The sequence below is a fragment of the Camelus ferus genome, chromosome X (genome assembly GCF_009834535.1).
Source record: "Camelus ferus isolate YT-003-E chromosome X, BCGSAC_Cfer_1.0, whole genome shotgun sequence".
NCBI classification, from domain to species: domain Eukaryota; kingdom Metazoa; phylum Chordata; class Mammalia; order Artiodactyla; family Camelidae; genus Camelus; species Camelus ferus.
The window spans coordinates 89,621,025-89,641,404 of NC_045732.1; the positions used below are offsets into that span (position 1 = coordinate 89,621,025).

Here is a 20,380-nt window from a genome sequence, read left to right on the forward strand (position 1 = left end):
GTGAGAGAATTAAGCCTTGTAGAGAATGACTCAAGTGATTCTTCTCTCAATTTTCCCAAGGATGGTACATAGATAGTACTATTCTGGATTCATAGGAGATAAGTTAACTCATTACATAGTCTGGTGGAATCTGGTGGAGAAGGACTGTATCTAGGGAGTATCAATACCAGGGAAATCATTAGCTGTGTAAGTGTCTGAATGCAGGTGAGCAAGTGAATTCCTGCTCGAAGGATGAAGGGAAACCCACTGTGTTGCTGACTTGGGGAGGTTACTAGGTGGAGTGCTCTGCATTGTTTTTCATCATCTTTTATTTGCCTTTTAAAAGTACATTAGATAGAAATAGTCTGCTTTGTGTTGAGTTCTGTTAGTTTGATGATTTTCTAATGTGTATATTCTGTAGAAACAGCATTGTACAAAGAAAGGGACCCTTTTCTGAGGGACCTCTGTTTGGCAATTAACAAGTTAAGATATCCCTTCTTGAAATTTATGTTGGAAGTTGTTTTTGTTTTTTGACCTGTTAACTTAGCAGTACTTTTTTTTTGTTAATATTACTACTTTTAATCTGGTGAGGGAGGAGTGAAACTGGTTCCCTTATATATTGCTGTATGAGGTGGAGCTATATGTACCGAGACAGTGTAATATGTATCTAGTTAGAGATGCGATCTAAGTCACCTAGTGTTTCTTTGAATGGATACACCATGATTACTCTGGAGACTTAAATTCACACTAACTTAAAATATGTTTTAAGGATCATTTGCATTTTATAAAATGTAAGCGTGAGTAAACACACATGATAGACAAACTTTAACTTTACTAGTTACTAGAGATATACATGTTAAATAAGTGGCCATTTTTACCTATGCACTTAACAAGAGAAACAATTGTTAATGAAGATAGTTACTGCTGGTAATTGTCTAGTGCAGTTGTTCTTACTGTATCACTTTTACATTGTTGTTAACATTGAAATTGGTATCACCTACTCTTTTGTATTTTATCTTTTGTCACTGTTTATGATAATGAAATTAATACATGTTTGTAACAAATACTCAAAGTACTTTACTTAGAAAGTAGAAAATTCCTGAAATTTCTGCTCTCAGAAATAATCCCTATTAAGATTTTCATCCAGACTTTTCCCATTAGGATATTAACATGCATGTAAATATTTTAATTTTTAAACAAAAAGAGGCATAGCACTACACATACTTTTCTGTAACTTGCTTTTTTCACTTGGACTTTGTACAATATTAATACCTCTAGTATCCCATTGTATGGATGCACTACAAATTTGCCTTTCCAGTCCCCTTTTGATTCATATTTGGTATTTTCTAATATTGTATTATTGTGAATAGCGTGTAAATTTCTGTGAATCCTTGAGAGTATCTCTGTAGGATATTATTTATAAGTAGAATTTCTAGGCCAATGGATATGATCACTAAAAAGACTGAGAGATATAGTCATATTTCCCTCCAAAAATGTAATGGAGATCGATTTGAAAGCTGTTTCTTGACATTAAAAGGAGCCATAGGTATAGTAATACCCTATTTCTTGGAATGTGGCACAGGGAAATAGTCCACAATTTGTGAAAAGCACAAATATGTTCTTTCACACTGTTATTTCTTTTTTTTTTAAGTGAAAGCAAGTCTATTTAGAGAGATAGACACTCCATAGATAGAGTGCAGTCTGTCTCACTCAGAATGGAAAATGACTTAGAAGGCAAGAGAGAGAGAGTGACCACGAGGTGCAGTTGTTAGGTTTTATGGGCTTGGTAATTTCATACACTAATGAGTAGTATTATTCTAACTACTCTGGGGAACAGGGCAGGGATTTCCAGCAATCAAGCCCCTGCCAGCTCTTTGACCTTTTATGGTCAGCCTACGAACTGTCATGGCACCTGTGGGTGTGCCATGAGACTCAAGGTCTACTGGAAGTCAAATCTTCCACCATCTTGGTTCTAACCAGTTTGTCCTGTCCTCAATTGCTGTGTCATTCCTTCAGTGGTTGTGCCCTGATCCCTTCTATCCTGTTTCATTCCCCTCTCAGACATTTTACTCTCATGATCTTATGGGGATGCAGAAGGGCCCACTGTTATTTATAGTAGAAAAAGATTAGAAGCAACTTATAAATGTCCAACAGTCAGGAAATGGTTAAATAAATTATGTTATATCTCTTTGGACCATTTTTGAAGTCTAACTACAGTTAGAGAGACTAATAATTGTTATGTCATTGTCATTTGAAAAAGCAGAATTCAGGACCGTATGTTCACTATGATTACAACTAAACATGAAAAAACATGTGTGTAGCAAAAAGAGGGGAAAGAAATACAGAAGGAAAATAAGAGACCTGTCAGAGTAGTGGAATGATGGGTTGATGTTTCCTCCTAAATTGTACGTTATATTACTCTCAGGATTTTTTTTAAAGTATTCCTGAAAATGTTGCTGCGTCAAGATAAAATATTGACTTATGTAGAAAAGACAAGTTAAGATTTCAAACCAGAGGCCAGCATTTGACTGGAAAGGAAGAAAACAAACCTCTCATCTGTTCTCAGCCCACCGTGCTTTTCCTATTTCCTTGTACATTTTAGCAATTAAAGAATATAACATAATTATTAGTGTGAATCTTGGATTTCCATGAACTACTCCAGGGAAAGCAGTCTCAGGAGGCATGGCATCAATATTTCGCTCTTGCCAGCATTTTGAAAACTGTCACCAGGGAGAAGGATTGTTGTTGTAGCAATATCCTTTCTTTCCTCTAGCCAGCTGCTATATTTCATGTTTATGTGTTCCAAATCTCATTTACAGTGGTGGGGCCCCTTGTGCGTAGGTAAGTTAGAATGGCGTTGAAGGCCATTTCACATTCACTAAAACAACACCACGTCTGCTACTCCCAAAATGATCTGGTCACTTTGAAGATTGAAATACACATTTTTAAAAATTTTCAGTTCAGATTGAGCCTAGATGCCATTACCAGAAATTCATGTTAGAGCTGTACTTTGATAAAATAGATAAAATGAGGGCATTTTAGTTTGGTTTTAGATTTTGTTTTGTTTTGTTTTTTAACTTAACCAGGAATATATGAAAAGAACTTGGTGTACATGGTATATTAAGGCCACTTTTTTAGCCTTGAGCCAGAAAAAAATCGTTGTAGTAATCACAGGGAGAATTCATTATATTCTTAGGAATGTATTTTTTTCTCCTTCTTTTCTTTGACATGTTTTGTATGATGTCTTTGAGTCTGGACTTATTATAAAAACACTGGTACCTCAATTAACTAAGAACTGACTTAGTAATGGCAGGCACTCCTGCCAGAGACCTGTTGGCAGCACTGATTTTCTCAGCTGTATTTGTTTCCTGTGGCAACTGTTTTAAAAGAAGTATTTTTAGACCAGGTTTGGACTGTGAGTTCAAGATGAAGAGTGTCCCTTGTAATTGCCTGTCTTGGCCTCTTAGAGAGTGACTTTCTTTCAGAAGTTTGAAGTGGAGAATCCACTAAAAGTACTGTTGAGTGGCTTCTAATTCCCTGGAAGGCCTTTCAAGCCCTTTTCCCCATAAAAGTCCATTTCAGTGAGTCACTAGATAGCAGGTATTCTAAAAGTTGAAAGGCTACTTCAGTCATCTCTTTTCTTCCCATAGGAAAAACAGAACATGGCCGAGTTGAGTGTTGAACAATATTCTTTATATTCTTATGCCTCTGTTGGAAGTACATGGAATTTCTCATTAGTTTGTTCACATTAGTATGTTAGGGCTTTCAGACACTCAATAACAGTAAGTCAAAAACAGAGTCACGAAAGGATAATACTACATAATATCTTGAGGCTGGACAGAAAGGCTTGGCACAGCCTTCATAGACAGGATCTTAAAATTAAAATGTTCTACCTTCTGAAATTGTCGTTTAAGAAAAGCTGAGTTTTCTTGCTGGCTGGATCCACTGCAGTGTGTCTGGATAACCTTTGGTCCTTATTTTGGCAATCCAAATCCAAAATTTTTGGTTTTTCCCCCACTCTGATTTCATCTTTGAAACTCTATAGTAAATAATGGATTTTTAATGTATTTATTTTATTATTTTTTAGATAATGTTTTAAAAGTAAAAGTTGCGCCTAGAAGTAAGAACAGTCTTTCTTTTGTAGCTCAATAGTAGCATACCAGCCAGCTGGAGACAACAGCCACACCTTTGATGTCACAGCCATGTTCAAGTCTATTGGAATTTTCCTTGGAATCTTCAGTGGCTCTTTCGCAATGGGTGCTGCTACCGGCGTGGTGACAGCTTTAATATCCTTTTATTATATTTATCTTTTGTTGTTAACTTCACCGAGTAATTGAATACTGTGTTCCGTGGTCTCTCCTAGTTCCATAATAATTGACATTGTGTTACAGTTATTAACCTTATAACCAAGTAGTTGGTGTGAAAACATCAGGCAATCATCTTTACCAATGAATAAATAAAAGAATTTCATTGTTTTGTGTGGGGCTCCATGTCCTCACTCACTACAAAAGTCTAATTAGACACAGTGACCCTTTAGGAGTGAATTTCAAGGTTGTAGACTAAATTGATAGAAAGGTAGGTATATTCCAGAGAGCTTCTAGGTGTTCTGTGCTGCTGTTCAGCCCGGCAGTCTTTTGCTCTTCATTTAATAGGAGAACTAGGAATGTTTGACCTTGATGCCAATTGAACAAAATAGGGCTTCCGGGTTAGGACAGATGGGAGTTCATCTCAGCTCTCACCGATTTTAACCTTTTGCTCTGGAGTCCTACGTACTGCCACTAGTTTGCTATTGGAAATACTGAGCAAGTCATTCTTGTATTTATTTTTTAAAAATCTTGATTACCTGCTGCATGCCACACGCTATGCCCTGTGTATCAAAGCTAAACAAGACAGACGTGGCCTCTGCCTTTTGGAGCTTCTGGTATAGAAGCGGTGATATTTCACCTCGTGGGACCTCAGCGTAGGAAGTAGAGGGCGAGGACAGCCGGAAAATGAGTGGGACTTGATGATCCCTAAAGAGCTTCCAGCTCTAAAACCTCCAGGGTACTTTCATATAAAACAAATACTTTTTCCGAGAATCTATTAGCATGCTATACTTCAGCTTTGTGCTGGAATTGACTTGTCTTAGGGCTTTTTACAGACCAACTGAGGCATAAAGGGACAGTGAAAAGAGTTCTGAAGAAGGACCCAAGACAGATAGCTTCTCTTCCCCAGCACAAGTTCCTTGAGGAGCTTAATTTCTGTGTTGTAGTACACACTTGTTGAGATGAAGGTAGAGTCCAGCCTGAGATTTACCACAGCTTGACACAGGTCCCTCCGCTGGCAACTAACAGATACTTGTTAGAGTGAGCGAGTGATGCCTGTTTCTTCCTCATGGAATGCTGCGCACCGCAGAGGTGTTGGAGGATTAGATAAACATGGAATCTCATGGAAATGATATATTTTTCATAAATGTAAATTGCTGTAATTACAGAAGCTGTCTTGCCTTGGGTCACGAATTACTAGAAGTGGGCATGTTGTGTATCTGCTCTGTCACCCCCATCCTTTTCTGTCCTTTCTGTTCTTTACTGGGTGCTTCCTAGTGAGGCACATGATACCCATAAGACAACTGGATGCACTAAGCTGTAGGACTTCTTAACCAAAGGGAAGGCTGCTGACTCCTTCATACAGTGCTTAGAGTCAGAGTTTCTTCACTTTCCTGCCTCCTTATTCTGTGCCTTTTGTGCTAGAGAGACTAGAGAACCCTTCTTTTGCTTTCATGGTTGCCTTGCTTTGACTTATTTTGTTCTAGCCACATTTCTGTATTACGAGATCTTGTTATCAACCTTGACAGTGTGACGTGACAAAATTCACCAAATTACGGGAGTTCCAGTTGCTGGAGACAGGCCTGTTCTTCCTGATGTCCTGGAGCACCTTCCTCTTGGCTGAAGCATGGGGTTTCACAGGTAGGTTACTTTCTCCTTTTAATTGTAAACTTTACAAGGAGTGACTTCACCAGTCATTTTTTTTCCTTCAGGTGGACCAACTAGTATTTGAGCCTCTGATATTTGAGCATACTTGTTAGGGTTGAGATTTATGCTGTCCCTTTAGAATGTAAAAGATTTTCAGTGGAAGCAGTTCCTCTCAATAAAGTAAGTCACAACTGAAAATTTTAATCCTAAGCATATAATTTACTTCTGTAAAATAAGAGCCTCAGTATTAAAGTTAGGAACTCTCCTTTTATGTGAACTTGGATCTCATTGTTTTTCTAGGTGTAGTTGCAGTGTTGTTTTGTGGCATCACACAGGCCCATTATACATACAATAATTTGTCCACGGAGTCTCAGCATAGAACTAAACAGGTAAGAGAAACTTTATAGTTTGTGAATGAACTTCTCCTCTTTGCAGCGAAACAAATACAAATCTTTGTTTTGTTTTTTTACTGAAAAATAATCTTTGATCTGTTCCAAGTGATGTCTACTCATTTCAGCTCTTGTTTCATTGACTCCAGAAATAGATGGGATTGGCAGGTTGAAGGGTGACAGCTTTTAGGGTAGAGATAGGTCAGCAGAATATTATCAGACTGTTATTATTGTGGCTCCAGTGGTCAGTCAGATAGCTTTCTTTCCTTGTGTTCCTAATCCAATGGCTTCTTTTCCTTCCAGTTTTATGGAGATACAAGTAACTTACAGCACTGTTTAAGTTTAAGATGAACAGAATAATGATGTGACTTACATACATCATGAAAGGATGACCACAATAAGTTTAGTGAACATCCATCATCTCATACAGATACAAAATAAATAAATAGAAAATGTTTTTTTTTCTTGTGATGAGAACTCTTAGGATACTTTCTTAACACCTTTCACATATAACATACAGCAGTGTTAATTATATTTACCATGTTGTACATTATGTCCCTGGTACTTATTTATCTTCTAACTGAAAGTTTGTACATTTTGACCACCTTCATCCAGTTTCCCCATACCCCCATCCTCCACCTCTGATAATCACAAATTGGATCTCTTTTTCTATGAGTCTGTTTATTTGTTTTTGAAGTATAATTGACCTACAACTCTATGTTACTTCCTGTTACACAACATAGTGATTTGGTTTTTCTATACATTTCAAAATGGTCACCACGGTAAGTCTAGGTTTGATATGTCACCATTCAAAGATATTGCATAGTTAATGACTATATTCCCCACACTGTACATTTCATCCCCATGACTCATTTACTTTGCAACTTGAAGTTTTTACCTCTTAATCTCCATCATCTATTTCTTTTCTTCCCCTCCCCCCTCCCCTCTGGCAACCACCTGTTTGTTCTCTGTATCTATGACTCCATTTCTGTTTTGTTGTATTTATTCATTTGTTTTGGCTTTTAGATTCCATGTGTAAGTGAGATCATATAATATTTGTCTTTCTCTGACTTATTTCACTTAGCATAATACCCTCTGGGTCCATCCGTGTTGTCACAGATGGCAAGATTTCATTCTTTTTAATGGCTGAGTGATATTCCATTGTGTGTGTGTGTGTGTGTGTGTGTGTGTGTGTGTGTGTATAAAATCAAAGAAATAGAAATAATGTAGAAGAATGTGGGTGTGTATACACACACACACACACACACATCATCATCACATCTTCTTTATCCAGTCATCTATTGATGGGCAGTTAGGTTGCCTCTACATCTTGGCTATTGTAAATGCTGCAGTGAACATTGGGTGCGTGTATTTGCTGATCTCCTAAGTTCAAATGCATTTTAACAACCCTGCTTTTTTATCCCTCCCCCCACATTTACTGTTTTTTGACATTATATTTTACATCCTTTTGTTTTGTGTATTCCTTAACTATTTATTGCAGCTATAGATGATTTTACTACTTTTGTCTTTTGACCTTCCTACTAGCGTTAGATGTGGTTGATTTACTACCTTTATTGTATATTTGCCTTTACCAATGAGACTTCTCCTTCATAATTTTCATGCTTCTAGTTGTGGCCTTTTCATCACAGTGATGTGTATGAGTGGAGGTGGGTGGGCATCAGGGTGGGGTACAGAGCATAAGACTATAATATGTGAGTCCTTGCTCCCTCAGTGAGGGCTAAGACCCATGTAAAAAGTGAAACCATATGGCAAGGTGGTGTTGTGAGAATTGACATGAAGAACTCTATGCTGGGATAAAGAATTTGAACTGGCTCTTACAGCCTGTGAAGAGGGAAGGGTCTTGGAACTGCTGTATTTAGAGAGATTCATTGGGTAGGGGTATAGACGGTAGGGGTGGCACGTATAGCAGTTAGGGCCCTTTTGCAGCATTATGGATGGAAAGTGATGAAAATTAGACTAAGGCAGTGGCAGGGACAGCAAGAAACATTCCAAAAGAAAAATTGACAGAGTTTGGAGGAGGAGGATAAGAATGACTGAATACAGGGATTGGAGAAGGGAAACTGATTGGGGAAGTGAAGAGGTAACATTTCTGGATTTTTCTGTGGGACCAGAAATGTCATCTCTCATTTGCTCCCCTCTGAATCACATATTTTTGGGGATATACATGAACTTAACATATTTGAAGTGTATGTTTCATTATCTTAGTAATACTTATGTTTCAAATTATGTAACTTAATTTATTTGCTGGACTAACCTTCTAAAATTTCGTTTCAGTTGTTTGAGCTTCTCAATTTCTTGGCAGAGAATTTCATCTTCTCCTACATGGGACTGACACTGTTCACCTTCCAGAACCATGTCTTTAACCCGACCTTTGTAGTAGGGGCATTTGTATCCTTTGTCATGCATTCTATTATGAAAACTTTTTTTTTAAGTGAGATTTGCATGTGTTTTCTGGAGGGGTGGTTGATAAGAATACATTTAAATATATAAAAATTTCCTCCGTGTGAAACAAATAAGGAGTTCAACCCTTTTGTCCATTCTAGTCTATTTCCACTTTTGTTTACTGCACAAACAATACTGGCAGATTGGAATGACAGAAAAAGGTCTCCTACCATCCTGCCAGCCACGAAAGATAAAACTGTCTGTCCTCTATTACTGAAGGGAAGAAAGAGGGGGTGGATGGTGGGGAGCAGTTTGCAGTGTGTGCCACAGGGCAGTGGTTGAAAGATGATGAAAGATTGAAGGAGGCTTGCACTCTCTCTCTCTCTCTCTCTCGCTCGCTCTCTCTCTCTCTCTCTCTCAAATTTTTAAAATCCAGCTGAAAAGGAGAAGCTGAGTACATGAAAGAGAGCAATCAGTAGTACCAGCCTCATGAGAAGGCAGGAGGAGATGGAGTCCAAGGCACGTGGGGAAACACTGGGCTTCAGTGGGAGGAAGCTCAGTTCCGCCATTGTTCCAGGAGAGGGTTAGGGTTTGTAGAGATGAAGGTACATTTGCAAGATGGCATTCCTGTCTGATAACTTCTATTTTTATCTGTAAAGTAGGAGGTGAGATCTGCTGCTGAAAGTGAGATAGGAACAGGTGGCCTATCAGTTATCTATTATGTAACAAATTACCCTAAAATTTAGCAGCTTGAAACAACAAACATGTATTCTTTCACACGGCTTCTGAGATCTGCAGTCCAGGGGCAGCTCAGCTGGGTGGTTCTGGCTCAAGGATCCTTGTGAGGCTGCAGTCGTGCTCTGGGCCGGGACTGCACTCTCGAGACTTGACTGTGGATGGAGGAGCCCCAGGCTGACTCACATGGCTGTTAGCTGGAGGCTTCAGTTCTTCTCCACATGGACCTCTCCGTGGGACAGCTTCCCTCAGTGGAGGCGAGCTGAGAGCACCAAGATGGAGGCCAAAGTGCCTTTTACAGCCTAATCTTGGAGGTGACATCCCATCATCCCTTTTGCCGTGTTCTATTGGTTGCACAGATGGACCCTGGTACAGTGTGAGCAGAGACTACAGAAGGGTGGACTAGTAGGGACCCTCTAGGAGGCTGGCTTCCATGGGTGGTAGGAGTTTTGAGGAGAAGGTTTGGAAATAGTTGTTGCAGAGAGTGGGACAGTGAATTGACCAAAGAAATGCAGTAGGATTGCTGAGCAGTGTTGGGGACCCATTTCAGTTTGAGGGGTTAGTATTAGCAGTAGAATCAGTCTGCCCTGTTGTATGACTCTGTCCAGGAGAGTCTCTATAAGCACAGAGAAAATAGATAGTCATGTCAAGTTGGTGCAATGAAAACACCGAGAGGGACGAGTGAATGTAAGGTATTGGAAAGAGTATTATTAAAGATGTGGCTAAGAAAGGAAGTGAAGAAGGGAGAAGACTGAGTATTTGAGGCAAAAGTAGAGGGATCTTTGGACTGGAGGTCCCAGCGAGGTGGGAGAATGATCCAAGATGGATGAACGTGGAACATAGAAAGATTGTGATCAGAGAGAGGGCTGTTTGAATTAGCGACTTCCAAAAGAAGTAGTATTTTTCAAAAACCACCTCGGAATGAAGATTCTGCCAAAAGAGATTAGCAGAAATATTTTTTAATTAAAACTCTAAGTAGGATCTCTGTTAGAAAGTGAAGTATTACTGAAATGCCATTCTGCAGAGTCTTAGTCTTCTGAGAATGAACTTCAGGCAAAAAAGATAAAGCCATATTAATTAAAAAAAAAAAGAGCCTTAGCTGGAAGACTCCCATGAGATCAGTAACTTCATATCCTGCTCGTCTTTGAGAAATTTTTGAGCATTCAAGTGGCTTGGTCCACTAGACTTATCCAGAAATAAGGCTAAATATTCTCTGTAGGTTTCTGAGTCTGTTAGGAACTGAAGTTCCTCAATACAGAATCCTACCATGAAAACTGACTCTTACCAGGAGAGAATTGTTCTCTTGCTGGCTGTATTACTTAAGATGTAAGTTTAGTTTCATGTGACAAAGACCTAAATTAACTGAGGTTTAAACAAAGTGGAAGTTTCTTTCTTTCTCATGTAAAAGTCTGGACTGATGCAGCAGCTCTGCTCCACAGAGTCATCAGGGACCCAAGCAGCCTTCTTGCAACCATCCTTAGGGAGTGGCCCTTGTTCTTAGGGTCCAAGGTTGCTTACCCCTATGTCTGCCAATTCCCTTTGAGGACACGAGCCACAAAATGCACACATCACTTCCACTTAACATCCACTGGTTACACCTACCTGCCAGGGAGGCTGGGAATTACATTCTTTATCTAGGTGGCAGCGTGCTCAGATGAAAATTGGAGATGAGAGGGAGGAGTATGTGCTCCTACTAAAGGAATGAAGAATAGATACTGGGGGTATAATTAGCAGTTGATGCCACATTGGCCCACATGTTTTGTTGTTACTGTTTTATTTTCTTTTGCTTTTTTTTTCAGGGAATCACTGTTTTTAATAACCTTCATATTCTAAAATAGTTCTAGATTTACAGAAAAATTGTGAAGGTAATACAGAAAGTTCTCACATACCCACACCCAATTTCCCCTATTATTAGCATCTTACCTTAGCATGGTATACTTGTGACAATTAATAAACCAGTATTGATACGTTACTATTAACTAAAGTTCATGTTTTATTCAGATCCCCAAAGTTTCTCCCTAATGTCCAAAGTCCCAGCCAGGCTGCCACGTTTCATTGAATCATCATGCCTCCAGAGGTTCCAGTTGACCGTGACAGTTTCTCAGACATTCCTTGTTTTCGATGACCTTTGACAAGTTTGAGGGGGTGCTGCTCAGGTATTTTCCATAATGTCCCACAGCTGGAATGTGTCTGATGTTCTCCCCATGATTAGACTGGGGTTGTGCATTCTTTAGAAGGAAGACCACAGAAGTAAGTACCATTCTCATGGCATCATATCAAGGATACATACTTATTAGCATGTTAATAATGTTGGTGTTCATCTTAATCACCTGGCCTAGATAGTGTGTGTCAGGTTGCTGTATATATGTATGTGTATAGATATTAACATAGGTAACCATCCCTATTTCTATTAAGCCAAAGGCAAGTTCATACCAGTGTCTCCAACTCTAATCCATTACCACATGGGTAATTCTAGCCTCCTCCTCTTGCTGATCAGTAAACTCCCGTTCCAACAGTGGGAAACCTGACTCCCACCTTCCACCCTCCATTACTTGTTCCATTCCAGCATACATGGCAGTGTCCGGATCGTTACCCAGTGCTCCATGGGAAACAGCTTTATCAATGAGCATGTTAATACTTCTGCGTAGTTCCTTTTACCTTTACTCCTACAGACTCCCGCCCATTTCTAAAGTTACTCAGGTCAGCACTGTTTCCCCTCATCTTGCTTTGTTTTTAATCTTAGATTTCTCCTTTGTATTCCTTTCAGAAAGTGAGGTGGAGACTGTCTTAGAACCCCTGAAATAAAAATTGTATTTGTAAAGGAAGAGCATCTATAGACAGCAAACTGGAGAAAAAGACACTAAGATTCATTTCTAGTTAAAACCATTCTAAATTCTCATCAAGACTTCCCTTTGAAGCAAAGTGGAACTGTAGACTCAGAGGAAGACGCTAGAGCTGGCAGGAATGTCAGCGGTATGAGGTGTCAGAGCTGCCCTGACCTTTGTTCTGAGGAATCAAGGGCAAGTTTAGCCAGTGTTACTCTTTCCCCGACCAACATTGACAATTAAAATGAACTACCCTGTTATATTAGTAATCTTAAGATTATGCCAGAGAAGCTCTGCTTTGAATCATGTTTCTATTCATCTCATGAATTTCCTATATGTTAGACCTGCATAGTCCAGTTTGGTAGCAGCTAACCACATGTGATCATTTACATTTAAGTTTATTAAAATGAAATTTGATGAAAATCCTCAGTTCCTCAGTCACACTAGCCACACTTCAGGCACTCACCATGTTGGACAGTGCAGATACAGAACTGTCGTGGCAGACGACGGAATGCAAAGGCTGTGTGTTAGAATCTGAGCTCCCTAAGATAGTCTTTCACCACCCTGAATGTGTAATCTAAAGAATGTTAATAATAAAAATAATTATCCTTAACCTATTAATAATTTTAGATTGCTATTTTCTTGGGAAGAGCTGCCAATATTTACCCATTGTCCCTCTTACTTAATTTGGGTAGAAGAAGTAAGATTGGATCCAATTTTCAACACATGATGATGTTTGCTGGTAAGTTGTAACTCCCTCTCTTGCCTATTCCAAGAAACAACTCACCGTGCATATACTAGCTTGATTTTAAACGGAAATGATAATGCTAGTAATGTAAGACTCCCTTAAACATTGAAGTTGCAGCCTCCGATAGAAAATTCTTTTTAAAAGTGTTCCATTCCCTTCTTTGGGAATTTTTTTCATGTTCTGGTTCTAAATTCCTGGTTCAGAACTATGTCATGTGTGGTGAAGAAGATAAACCCCTTTTCACACAAAAACCTGTATGTGAATGTTTATGGCAATTCTATTTGTAATTGCCAAAACATACAAACAGCCCACTTGTCTGTCTTCCAATGAGAGAGGGAATAAGCAAACTGTGGTACAGCCACGCCACGGAATCCTACTCAGCACTAAAAAGAATAAACTGTTGATCCACACGACAACGTGGATGAACCTCTGAGGCACTGTGCTGAGTGAAAGAAGCCAGTCTCAAGTGGTTACATACTGTAGGCTCCATTTACACGACATTCCCAAAAAGACAAAAGCATAGCAACGCAGAACAGGTCAGTGGTTGCTAGGGGTTTGCTAGGTGACAGGGAGGTTAGACTAAAAATAGGCAGCACAAAGGAATTTGCTGGGGGGAGGCAATGAAACCATTCTGTGTCTTGGTTGTGATAGGTGGTCACACACCTCTGTACTCATGGACCTGTACACCCAAAAGAGTAGACTTTAGTGTAAGTAAATTTTAAAATAGATTTCAATAAATTGTTAAATGATCAATGCCTGTGGGTGTCATCTACTAATTCTTTTTCTGTTTGTATATACTTGTGTACGTTAATATATATTACACATCTGTTCATGCTCCTCTAAGTTCTCAGAATGTGCCTTATTTCTCTGAATTTATGAAGCTCACACTGTCCTCCTTCATTCCCTTGTAGGCCTTCGTGGCGCAATGGCATTTGCCTTGGCCATTCGAGATACTGCCACTTACGCCCGGCAAATGATGTTCAGCACCACACTTCTGATCGTGTTCTTTACTGTGTGGGTATTTGGTGGCGGCACCACTGCCATGCTGTCGTGCTTGCATATCAGGTAAGTTGTGACTGGGGACCTCCTTTTAATATTAAGTTATAATTCAGGTTATTTTGCCTTTAATCATGAGAAAATTTTAAGCTTTAACCAATGTATAATATTCATTTCTTCCTTTTAACAAGTATATAACGTGTAGTAGAGGGAAAAAATGGAAAATATGTAAAAGAAAAATAAAAACTGTTGTTAACACTTTGAGGGCTGTTTTGCCAGACCTCTTGGCTGTGCATTGTATTTTTTTTTAACAAAAAGGGGCAACACTACAGGTACTCTTCTTTTAACTTTTTTTTGGGGGGGGGTCGGGGGGAGGTAATTAGGTATTTATTTATATAGAGGGCCTGGGGATTGAACCCAGGATCTCATGCATGCTAAGCATACACTCTACCACTGAGCTAGACCCTCCTCCCTACTACAGGTACTCTTGTAAACTGATTTTTATATGTAATATAGCATGGACATTTATGTTAGTAAATATCATTATTTTAATGGCTGCATATATTATAACTTATTAACCAAATTCCTACCATTGGACTTTTGTATTGTTTCTAGGATTATGCCATTACTGTTAACAACTGAGGATTTCACTATTACCATTACCATTAACAGTGTAACACTTGTAAATGCATACACCATTGTGCACTTGTTTATTTCCTTCGGATGCATTCCTAGAAGTGGAATTGCTTGATCAAAGGATATGCATATATTTAAGGCTTTTGATCCGTATCACCAGATTGGATCAAAAATTTCCTTCTGTCTGGAATGTATGAGGCAGTCCGGTTTATCTCAGCCCCAATCAATGACAAGATATTGTCATTCTTTCTCATCTTTATGATCTGCACTGTTTCTGACCTGACAATCCGAGGGCAAGATTGTGAGGTCTTAGTCTCAATGGCACGCTAGTTAATGTATTCAGTTGGACAGCTCCCTCGTATCTCAGGAGTCCTGCGTTTGTTTCCATGGGTACAGCAGTCTGTGTTGCTAAAGCCTTTGTAGATTTCACTTCTGTGTTTGCTGAAACATCATAGACCTTAAGCGCTGCTGAGCTTCCAGAATATGTGGGGTTCATTAGAGAAAATAGTATTTCACATTTTATAGACTCTGTTCTCCATTTTTTTTCATTCTATTATGCCTTTCTTTTAACATTCTAAATAGCAACCAGCCCTTAATCAGACCTGGAATGTTGTTATTATTGTCTTTATCTCTCTTTACTATTGAAATACCTTTTTTAAATTCCAGTGCTGTTATTGTAGATAATTGAAAATACACAGAAATAATGTTCTTATAACCCTGATTATTACCTCAGGGAGTGCCTGACATTTGCTGAGCACCTACTGTATGCTGGACATTGTGCAAAGTGCATTTTTCATATTTCTCTAATCACAATAGCTCCGTTTTACAAGTGAGGAAATAGAGGGTTAAAAAGTTTCTAAGTAGTGTAACAGCTCTTTTAGAATTTGTCTAGCAGGCTTTCCGCACTGGAAAGCCCAAAAAAACAAAAACAAAAACAAAAACAAAAACAAAAACAAAAAAAAAAGTTTCTAAGTTATTCAAGGTCATACAAACTATGAAATGGTGGACAGAGAAGCCACCAGTCTCACTTAATTTTTCCTAGATTGCTGCATCAAGAAATAAGGCAGTCAATAAAAAATTTTTTTTAAATGAGGTAGTCAATTTTGGAAGGATTAAACTCCTTTTTCTCAAGAGCTTGTGAATAAAGTCTTCCTTATTTTACTAAGACGAACTAAACTAAATGTAAGATAATTTAGGAAAAATAACACTTTTAAATTAAATGGAGTCTTAGTGTTTAAGTAGAATCAGTTCTCTTCCCTAACTGCCTTCCACACAAACCAAACAAAATACGCATGCTTACCTGCCCCCCAGAAAAAACCCACCTACTCACATGAAGTCAAATCCAACTCCCCAGATTTGCACATTCCTTGGCCCATCTTGTCTGTCCGATAGTAGTTTGGCATTTAACTGTATACATTACCTTACAGTCAGGTTCCTAACTGGTTGCTATTGTTGTTGTTAGGGGTTTTTTTTTTTTTGGCCTCTTTTCAAACAGAGGAATTTAAGTTTCTCTTACCTCCCCCTAAATTTGTCTAGTACAGTTTTGAGGATACTGATAAATCCTTCAGTTTTAAGGTTCATGCAGGATTAAACTTGACTTTGAGTTCTTGCCCCTTCATTTATTAATTTTGTGACCTTGAGCAAGTTCTTTAACCTTTCTAAGCCTCAGTTTCCTCATCTGTAGTGTCTGTGATAGTACATACCTCCCAGGGTTGTTGCAAGGATTCAGTGAGCTCATATCTGTAAAGCTCTTAGCACAGCATTTCAACTGTGCCTCTTATTCATTCATTCGATAAATACTGTTTGAGCACCAACCATGTTTTGAGGTGCTGTTTTAAGCTCTAACTTAGTGGTTCTCAACTGGGGATGGTTCCCCCTACAAGGGACACTTGGCAGTGTCTGGAGATATTTTTGATTGTCACAATCAAAGAGAGGAGGCTGCTACTGGCATCTCATTGGTAAAGGCCAAGGATGCTGCTGAACGTCCTACAGTGCACAGAGCAGCCCCCATAGCAAAGAATGATCTGGGCCAAAATGCTGGTAATGTGAAGGTTAAGAGACCCTGTTCTGGAGAGGGACAGTGGTAGTAATAACATTGAAAAGTCCCTGGTCTCATTAAGTCTATACTTCAGTGGGAGAAGACAGCCAGTAAACTAGCAAGCAAATAAGTGAAGATGACCACTTTAGATAGTATTAAATGCCATGATGGCAAACGGGGTAGTGTGACGGTAGCTGGGGGTAGAATGTGTTTTATCTAGAAGTGGAGATCAGGAAGGTTCTCTGCGAGATTACATGTGAGCTCAGTCTACCTGAATGACAAGATATTGCCAGTTAAACAGTGAGCAGGAAGACGAGCAGTCTAGGCAGAGGGGAGAGCAAGTGCAAAGGCCCTGAGGCAGGAACAAACTTAGCCTGTTGAATGAAAACAAAAAAGCCTGCCTAGCTGGAATATACTGATCAAAGGATAGATAGGAAATGAGGTGGGCAGGGATTGGCAAACGTGTCCTGTAAAGGGCCAGAGTAAAAATTTTAGGGTTTGAAGGCCTTACGGTCTCTGTCTCAACTACTCAACTCTAGCGTGAAAGCCCCCAAAGACAATATGTAAATCAGTTGCCATGGCTGTGTTCCCACAAGACCTGATTCACAAAAGCAGAATGTGTACCGATGTGGCCTGTGGGCTGTAGTTTGTGGACCCCTGCTCTCAGATCTTGTAGGACATGGTAAGGAGTTTTAATTTTACAATCCAGTTGGCAGTCTTACAGGATTTGAAAGCAAGAGAGTGACACAATCTATTTACAGTGTAAAAGGATCACTCCAGCTGTTGTGTGAACAACAGATCCTCAGGGAGTTAGAGCCAGCCAGCTCTTCCTACGTCCTTCCGCGCAGTTTGTGCCAGTCACGTTTGGCTCCTTGTCATTCACCACACATATCTGCACTTCCCCAACTCCAAGACTTTGCTCATACTGTTGCCTCTGCCTGGAATTCTCTTTCTTTCCCTGAAAATGACACCACTCCAGTGCCTCCTCCCTCTGCCCTCTTCTTTCCTAGCAGAACCACACTTCCGTTTGCTTAAGATGAGGTATCTCTATTATAGCACTTGTTTCAGTCAGCCCTGTAATGACAGTATTGTTACAAGAGCTACCATTCAGCGAGTGTCAGGGATGTATCAGACACTCTGTTTAAATCTTTAGACACATTTTCTCATTTAATCTTGCAGCAACTCTGCGTGGTAGAGATCATCCCCATTTTCCAGGTGACAAAACTGTGGTTCATGGGGCTGCATGACTGGACTAAGTTCACACAGCCAGAAAGGAGCTGAAGTCAGATGGGAGCCCAGCTCTCCCTGACTGCAAAGCCCTGGGGCTTTTTTTCACTTGTGTTTGTCTCCCCCTCTAGTGTGTGAGCTCCTTGAGGGCAAGGTGATGTCTAATTCATGTCTATGCCCTGTGCCAGCACAGCACCTGCAGATAATGGCAGATAATAACTGCTCTTGTAAATGTTTATTATATTGACTTGGCCTCCAGTAATGTTCCATCTGAGAGTTACAAGTGTGCTACCTTCAAGACCACTAGATGTCACTTTAGATACACAAATGTGGTTAGAATTTAATGTGCCTAAGAAAATTAAACAGCTTCTGGCCATTTTAGCAAAGAAGAAATGAGCCTTTCTTTGAATTCTGAATAAGGTCTCGCATCGCTTTCCTCCCTTCAGTGTTACACGTATTCTGCGATGCTCCTGCTGCAGCTTCTCACACTGCAGGTTTTTTTTTGTGTTGTCTGTAGTAGTGACTTTAATCAGTAAATACTTGAGCACCTATTATGTGTCAGGTACTGTTGCTAGACTCTGAGGGTACAGAGATGAAATGAACCATGGCCTTTACCCTCAAGGAGCTCACAGTCTGTTTGGGGAGACTGACAGGTAAATAATATTATAATAGAGGAATCTCGAAAGTGCTATAAAAGCACAGAGGAAAGATGATTCTGCCTGAAGGGTTCATAGAACGGTTCATTTGGAACTTGAAAAAGGAATAGAGAAAAATGAGGGACAGTGCATTTCAGGTCAAAGGAGCAGCACGAGCAGAGGCGTGGAGGCTCAGGAGAGGACAGGACTGGAGAGAGGACACAGCACAGAGTACATAGGAGAGAATGAGGGGGAGGAAGGTTGGAGTGGCGGGGGTCACTAGTTTGTAGAGAGTCTCGAGTGCCACACAGAGGACTTTAGACGTGACCCTCTGGGTTGTAAGCCGCTCTCAGAGTCTTTGGTCAAGGGCATCGCGCAGTGAGTTCTCTGCTTTAGACAGCTGGCTCTTGGGGAGAGCCTGGCAGCTGGAAAACCTTACAGCCCATTGCGACAGACCCCATGAGTCAGAAAGAGGCCCGAGCTTGAACAGTTGGAAGAGAGAGACGGACCGTCTGAGAAACAGTTTAGAGAAAGAATTAACAGGGTTGCTGAGCATTCGTGTCGTGGAGGTAGGGGAGTCAAAGAGAGCTTCTTCATAATGAAGCTGTTTCCTGGGATATGGAAAGCAGGAATTTTAAGCAGAGAAAAAAGAATTATAAAGAACCAGGGCAATGTCTGTCCATTCACCTATGAAAAAACCCCTGTGATTAGACCCTTTCTTCAGTCATCGTAACAGGATGTTGCCATGAGAGCTGAGAGGTCCGAAAACATGCAGCTCCCTCCCGGAACAGCACCGGGCCGGCCTTGGTTTTGGAGCTACCCCGTATTCCTTATTCAGCCCCTGGGGCAGTGCCGCTTTCCCAGGCTCTGCTTCTAGTGGACTTACAGTCAGGGAAGAAAGGGTTATTTTTCTGAAACTGGTAAGTGGGCTGGCGGGAAGAGAATATTAGTAAACCCTGCTTGCCTTAGGATCCAAGCTGTTGCTAAGGAAAGTGGCAGGAGCCAGAAGTCTACATCAGCAGCCGTCTCGAAGCATGGAAATGTTAACTGCTCCATAGCTTCTGTGTTGAGAAAAGTTGCCTGACAATGTACGAATGTGAACAGACCTTTTATTGGCTTCAAGATCTCATTTTCCTTTTGTGTTTCTCCTATAGGGTTGGTGTCGACTCAGACCAAGAACATTTGGTAAATATGCGTTTGTGCTGTCTTTGGGATTTCTGTCCAATGTGCAGTCACTTAGAAACAAAACAAATCTACTGGAGACTTCATGCCACTGTTATTTAGATCCTGTCCTATTTGCACCAGCTTTTAACTGACATTATTCCTGGCTTTTTTCACTGCTCGATAGAGACAAACCAAATTTTAGGCAGCGTGTGATTATGAAGGGTGACAGCTCTCCTATCTGTGGGCCAGCCTGGGCCTTGGCCACAGAGCAGAGCAGTCCCCTGAGCACTGCTGGGTTTTCAAGTGACGGCTCTGGCACAGGGAGCCTTTTTCCACTTTGGTTTGCGCATGAAGGCTTGTCTCTGATGTAAGCCCCACTCCAGCTGCTCTTCCTGTGTAACTTTCAAATTGGATGACCAGCAGCTGCCCTTGAGAACTGCCGAGAAGTTTTGGACTCTTCAGCCATTCTTCCCTGCCTGTTCTGGAGAATGCACTTTCTTGCCCCGGGCCCCAGCCCTGCCCCACAGTTCCTTGCTTCCTGCCATATGTCACTTTCTTGGTTGTCCTCTGAACCTGAACCTAGTAGACTGAGTGCAGTGTAACTCAGTGCCTTCTCTAGACTGACCACCCTTGTATGGTATTTTCCCTCCACTT

The 20,380-nt window shown here is 40.3% G+C and overlaps 1 protein-coding gene and 1 pseudogene across 2 annotated transcripts in view; both read left to right on the forward strand.

The window, feature by feature from the left end:
* SLC9A6 (solute carrier family 9 member A6) overlaps positions 1-20,380 on the forward strand; it is a 50,699-nt gene that overhangs the window by 16,356 nt on the left and 13,963 nt on the right. For both annotated transcript variants that reach the window (XM_032474529.1, XM_032474528.1), the window contains 7 exons: positions 4,124-4,265; positions 5,819-5,924; positions 6,231-6,319; positions 8,615-8,728; positions 12,913-13,024; positions 13,942-14,095; positions 19,717-19,747. In XM_032474529.1, coding sequence (XP_032330420.1) covers positions 4,124-4,265; positions 5,819-5,924; positions 6,231-6,319; positions 8,615-8,728; positions 12,913-13,024; positions 13,942-14,095; positions 19,717-19,747 — 748 coding nt within the window. The remainder of the gene's footprint in view (positions 1-4,123; positions 4,266-5,818; positions 5,925-6,230; positions 6,320-8,614; positions 8,729-12,912; positions 13,025-13,941; positions 14,096-19,716; positions 19,748-20,380) is intronic.
* Positions 15,524-15,580, forward strand: LOC116662282 (annotated as a pseudogene).